A 6,755-nucleotide genomic window follows, 5' to 3' on the forward strand; every position below is an offset into this window, starting at 1 on the left:
TACAAATACAAATTAGTACAAAATAATATATTCTAAAGGCATTCATATAAAATATAGCAATTTAACATACTTTGCCAAACATGGATTCGCGTAAGTATTTCCATCTGCTCCACAGACTGGGACGTAGTGCGGTGGACAATCACATGGCAACGTAGCCGCTACAGTGCCGAAATTCTGAGAAGAACTTGTAACAATCCCATCAACTCTGCGAGCGCATTTACGCTTTCCACACACAATTTCACCAGCGTAACATGAACATAAATTGCATTCTACATAAAATGACGAACCATGCTCGATTCTACGTCCAGCCAAAGAGCAGGAATCCAGCGCCACGCAAGGAAGTGGCTGGCAATCAGTTAGTACACCAGCTATAAAATTTTAAGATATTCTTGTATACAATGCTGAACGAGTATTAAATGTTAAACATGAACAATACAACACTCAGATTTTCAACACACACTTTATTTGGTAATTACAGACGTTTCGAGACCATGGTTTGCCTCATCTACAGTGAAATTTCAAAACAGTTACTTATATACTACACATTCTTTAATATTTTATTTAAATTACATTTAATTTTTTGAAAATACAAAAAACACCAACTATCACTTGCAGAGCTTGATACAGCACTAAAACATGTGAAACATACAGAAATATTACAAACAAATCTTAAATCGTCTCGGAATGAAGAGACGTCTGTAATTACCAAATAAAGTGTGTGTTAAAAATCTGAGTGTTGTATTGGTCATATTTAACATTTAATATAATATATATATATATATATATATATATATATATATATATGCGTGTGTGCGCCAAATTATAAGAATAATTTTTTAACTTCCCGTAGGGCAAGTTATAGTAATCGCAAAAAAATCGAAAATGAAAATTTTTATTTATCTTTACGTTTCAAAACCTTCTGAACATTTTGGCATACCTTAGAAAAAATGGATGTATGTGTGTGTGTGTGTGTGCGCGTGTATGTGTGTGTGTGCGGATACAAATTTTCGTCGACGATTTCGGGAACACGGATAAAGCGATTTGAATAATTCAAAAAACATTCGATTCGTATTGATAAGGAGACGTGCTGATAAGCTTTTGGCAAAGGCAGGTCTAGCCATTCCGAAGATATGGGGCAAAAAGTGCAAAAACGGTAACTCAGTTTTTAAGAGAACGGTGCATCCGATTTGAATAATTCAAAAAACATTTTACATGTATTAACAAGATGAACAACTGATCAAATTTTCATGAAGGTAGGTCTAGCGGTTTCGGAGATTTAGTAAAAAAAGTGAAAAAAAATGCCATTTGGCGGTCAAAAATGATCATTAAACATATGCACATCAAATTATCAGATATTTTATAGAGATTTTAACAATAAGTATAAATTTTATTTACATTCCTATGGGTTCCGTACCAATGCTTAACGGTTAGACGGCGGCGCGGCGCTTACGCGCTTCGATATTTCGTCTCTATGCAGTTAAAGCAGTACGATTGCTTTGAAAAAAAGTTCAGAATTTTCAAAATATTTCAAAATACACTTTTCTTCAACAAGTCTTTTTTTCAAAAAAAAAGTAAATTTTAGTCAAAAATATATAGTTTCTCAAAAATCTAATTGTTCAGAGTATTTTTTTTTCAAAAATGTTAATCTTTTACAAAAAAATAATTGCTGATACGGGAAGTTCCAGCGATTTGCCTTAGGGCACAATGCCATGCGCCCCACTAGTTTTTGAAATCATTTCATTCTTACCATTTCCACATCTGCATATTTTAAGACAACCCTTCTGCTGGCCATGCACGCCGTCCATTGGTACCCGTACGAGAGTGCCCTCGGGCACTGCATAGTGAGACGCCTCGCCTAATGGGCAACCAGGTAAACAGCGACGTGCGCTGCACAGCGCGCCTGGGCAGCGGCTGACTGAGCAAACGCGCGAAGAGCCGCACGGTGATCCTCGACACGGAGATGTAACAAGCTCCCGCAGATCACTACTAGGCGAACTACTGGTTATGATATTTGGCTCCAAGTAAGGCCGCAGTGCCACACATGATGCTTTTGGTTCATCTAGAAGATATTGTAATTTTAACCCTCCGTCGGTCGGATATTTTTTCACCTTCGAACGGTCGGAAAAATATAATTTCACTACAGGTTTGCCAAAAAAAAATTTCGAACGCAGTACGGGTAGAAAAATTGTTGATAATGTGTGCATTACTCATCCGATTTTCAGTGTTTGCGATTACCAATAAGTTTGGTAGGTTTTCAAGGAACTCTCATCATGAAAATACTAACATTCATGTTAGAACACATAGCAAAGAATATAAACAACGCAGTTTGAATAGAAAATACCATGAAAAAAGCCAAAATACTGGTTGACATATATCAAAAAGGGTATATTTCATACAAAATGTATGGTTGGTCTAGAGTCTAGACCAACCATACATTTTGTATGAAATATACCCGTCGGTCGGCGTGGTCTGGCCAGACTTGTTTCGACTTCAATTTAAAAAAAATACTTCTAGTAATTCTATCAACTTGAAATTTCTTGACTTTTCCTAAAATTTCATTAGCTGTCGATCAATGAAAAAATCAGGACGAAAAAATGTACAGAAGGATAATTATAAGGATATTAACTTTTTTATACTTCGAACGGTCGGAAAGGTTTTGTCTAGACTCTAGACAAAACCTTTCCGACCGTTCGAAGTATAAAAAAGTTAATATCCTTATAATTATCCTTCTGTACATTTTTTCGTCCTGATTTTTTCATTGATCGACAGCTAATGAAATTTTAGGAAAAGTCAAGAAATTTCAAGTTGATAGAATTACTAGAAGTATTTTTTTTAAATTGAAGTCGAAACAAGTCTGGCCAGACCACGCCGACCGACGGAGGGTTAACTATGTTTTTTTATACAAAAATCATTTTTAGTCTGTATATACTGTTGATATTTTAGTTATTATGTCACATGCTAGACATGACAAAATTTCCTTTTGCGTTTACATGGAACCTACCTATGAAATATCTTTAATTCATTTATAAGATATGTAGAAGTTTACGAATATATATGTATTATTATATTCTGTTCTACCTGGTGATAATGTATTGCATAAACCAGCAGCCGTAAGACCAGGGGGTGCTCGAGCCCAGTCCGTACAGCGAGTAAGTAGATCAAGACAATCCTCACGACAAATTCTGTCCACATGGCTGCTTCGAGAACAAGGCTTAAGCTGCAGAGCACAGGCTACCGCTTGCCAGGCATCAGGCAAACAAGTTGACATATTTTTCAGAGGTAACGTAACGCCGGGAAGAGCAAGAAAACCCTGAAAAAAAAGGAATAATTTTTAAAAATACTTATAGATCTTTATATATAAATATAAGAGATATTTTTTATTTATTTATTTATTTATTCATAAGCAAGCCGTAATCAATAATAATAGATATTATTTCAGGCTCTTGTCAATGATGAACAATGATGAATATGATTGAACTTAATGAAATCTAATGTGGCGTCAAATATACCTGCTCGTTCCATAAAGCGATATCATGTCTAGCAGCTTCATCAGCTTCCTGATTGCAAGATCGAAATAGATCTATTGGTCTGTTATTGAAGTTGCTACAAAATGATAGGCCATCGCATCCTAATTCACATGGCTCTTCCACTAAAATGTTCATGAATAGGCTTAGGTTTGAAAATAATAACTATTTCTTTTAATAATGTAAATATAGCTGTTATTGTGCATAAGTGTTAGGATATGTAATTAAATAAAACAATCAGTATAAAAAATAAAAATCATAAAAGTAAATAATATATGGAGCATGTTAATATATACCTTCATCAACGCATCGTCTCATTGCGTCTTCAGAGGTTTGAGCCAGACATCCATCGTCAAATTGCTCCCAGCTACGTGACCAATCGTCCCCAAATGTTTGAATACAAAGTCGACGACATCGCGGCGAATGGGCAAGTTGACAGCAATGCAGCTTTGCCGAATCCAACACGCCTGCTCGTTCTGCAACTACATTGGGCCTTTGCGAGTGCTTGTGATCTCGGTCAAAAGTTAAGAAACATTGCCACATAGGGTGCTAAATGAAAAATTAATACAGATGTAGATAAATTATTTGTTATTTTATTATTAAATATAATGTATAAGTGAATCAAGTACAATTTTCACATTTCTGGCAATTACAAAGAAACAGCTCGACCAAACGTCGCACCAAACTGAGAAACGATAGTCCTTATCGAGTTACGTCGAATGGCTTTTAAATTTTTGAATTTGGACCAGCCGTTTCGCTTTTCTTTTCTATATTTACTTTCTAAAGTGAAATTATTATTCATATTTCACATAAATATTATATCATTATAAACTTATCATAAAATATTAATCAAAATTTGTTTGGTTTTAAATTTGCCTTGTGCACAAGTGGGTAACTCTATATCCAGTAGTTGATGAATAATTGATCAACTCATAAGATAAGAGTAATTGCAATATCCGATTACGGTTAAAAAATAAACTATATTGAATTAAAATTTACGAAATTTCAATGATTAGTTTCAAACAGCCATATTAACTCAACTATTCAAACTTTACCCTGAAATGTAGCGAAAATAGACTTAATCATTTGAGTTTTCAGTAATTTTTTTTAAATGATAATACCTGAGGTAAAGGTGGTCCACATTTGCCTTCAATTATATCGTCAATCGCTTCTTGTTGTGAGCCGGCATTACGTAAAGCGCGCCTACAAGAGTCTCGACATTCTTGTAAGTCAGACTTTACACAGCATGGTAAATCTATCAAACCAAGTGTCCAAAATTATACACTCATCAATAGAATATCGGATATAAAATTATTTAACAAAATCGAAATTTCAGAAAAAAAACTCTCATATTGTTCGGACGTATTTTCGTTTTATTATATTGGCCATGAAGGTGACAATCTTCATGGCCCTAGGATGGTTGCTACCCCTAGTAGAGGGGGTAGCGGAGTGGTTTGATAGAACTAATTGTTGACTTCTAAAAGTAAAGTCCGCGAAACAACATGTATAATAAAAAACCAATAATATATCTTCTTTCATTATAACTTAGTTACAAATCAGGGATTGTAATAAGAACTGCAACAAATACATAATATACAAACAAATCAGTGTTTAATAAAGTCCACAGCTATAAGGGTTAAATTATAACCCAACAACCTGAATTATCGAAGGAGAGTTTTAATAAATTTTATAACTACGTGACATAAATACACATATGGATTTAACAATTAACATTAAGATCTTATTTTCATAAGTATAACATTTGACACTAACATTTAAGTAGATCACCAGGCGGGGTAAGTTTGGTCTGGTTCCGTGCGCATGCCTGCACCCGCTGACTGTTCTCGGCACAGGCGGAAGCAACGCGAGCGCGTGCAGCGCGACTAGGAGTCGCTCGACCACGAAATAATGCGCGACAAGCCTGCAATAGTATTTTTATCTCAAATACGAAAAGAATATTTATAAACCCTTAAATTTATGTGGGCTGTTCTATAATATCTATTCAACATGGAATCAAGATAATAATTTGAAATTTAACATCACTAATTAAATAAATATTTTGCTGCAAAATTAATCTTGATATCATGATGAATAGATATTTATTATTTTAGGTTTATAAATATTCTTATGTATCATAATATTTGAGTGACGCGACAGATGGCGCACGAATTTACTTCATGTGACATTTTAGAAATAAATATATGAAACTTACTGTATATAAAAATTATTGTGCGCTCTATCTAAATGTTTATATAAAGAACTAATACTATTAGAGAATCATTTTTTATTGATTTGGAAGCTTTTGCGCCCGTGGGAGCAAAGAAATTCGAAAATGTTTTTGTTAAGGACCACCCTAATATATATATATATATATATATGTTAAAGTAGTTAATTTTGATGTTGAGAAATATGAGTAAGTTCTTCAAGGGCATACATCAAATAAAAGGCAAAGATTTAGAAGTTAATCTTTAATTTTTCCAAACGTTTCGACATAGTATTTTATGTCATCATCAGTGGATCTACAGAATGAATATTGAAAAATTAATATAATCTAGGAAAAAATGACAGAAATTGGAAAAAGAACTATAGATATAAGTAATATAATTATAGCAATAACAATTATACTTAACAGATAGATAAACAAGAGAAATGAAAAGTAAAAAGAAATATATATAAACATACAAAAGCGTAATATATATACATAAATATACACACAAACAAACATGTATATATGATATGCATGTAAAAACACGTACACATATGCATATATACATACGAACAATACGTATATATAAACATATACATACGGACATGTACATATGTATATATACACATATATACATACATACACATACACATATACATATATACATACATACACATATATATATATATATATATATATATATATATATACATATACACATACATATATATATATACATATACATACACATACACATACATACATATGCAATACAGACACATACACATATATAGACAATGAAGGTAACTTACATAAATATGGTCTTACATCAGTAGCTAGCGCTAGGAACACAATTTTGCACTATCATATATACATTAACTTGTTTTTTATATATTAATTTGTTGAACAGAGTATGGCAAAATATTTGTGAAATATATAATATATTTTGCACAGAGAACGTAGTTTATGTGACAGAGCCCGAGGCTGTAGTAACATGTGTTTAAAAATTATTTGAAGAGACCGTT

General features: G+C 33.0%; 1 protein-coding gene across 1 annotated transcript in view; it reads right to left on the reverse strand.

The window, feature by feature from the left end:
- The window catches only part of LOC113375463 (reversion-inducing cysteine-rich protein with Kazal motifs-like), a 28,481-nt gene that overhangs the window by 16,988 nt on the left and 4,738 nt on the right, over positions 1 to 6,755 (reverse strand). The window contains exons 2-8 of the mRNA XM_026615397.1: positions 5,298 to 5,445; positions 4,646 to 4,779; positions 3,821 to 4,073; positions 3,510 to 3,649; positions 3,079 to 3,310; positions 1,748 to 2,059; positions 71 to 368 (exon numbers count right to left, since the gene is read on the reverse strand). Of these exons, the coding sequence (XP_026471182.1) occupies positions 71 to 368; positions 1,748 to 2,059; positions 3,079 to 3,310; positions 3,510 to 3,649; positions 3,821 to 4,073; positions 4,646 to 4,779; positions 5,298 to 5,445 (1,517 nt within the window). The remainder of the gene's footprint in view (positions 1 to 70; positions 369 to 1,747; positions 2,060 to 3,078; positions 3,311 to 3,509; positions 3,650 to 3,820; positions 4,074 to 4,645; positions 4,780 to 5,297; positions 5,446 to 6,755) is intronic.

Source organism: Ctenocephalides felis, unplaced genomic scaffold, assembly GCF_003426905.1.
Source record: "Ctenocephalides felis isolate EL2017-DRISC unplaced genomic scaffold, ASM342690v1 CF-g0.4_SCAFFOLD_01886, whole genome shotgun sequence".
NCBI classification, from domain to species: Eukaryota; Metazoa; Arthropoda; class Insecta; order Siphonaptera; family Pulicidae; genus Ctenocephalides; species Ctenocephalides felis.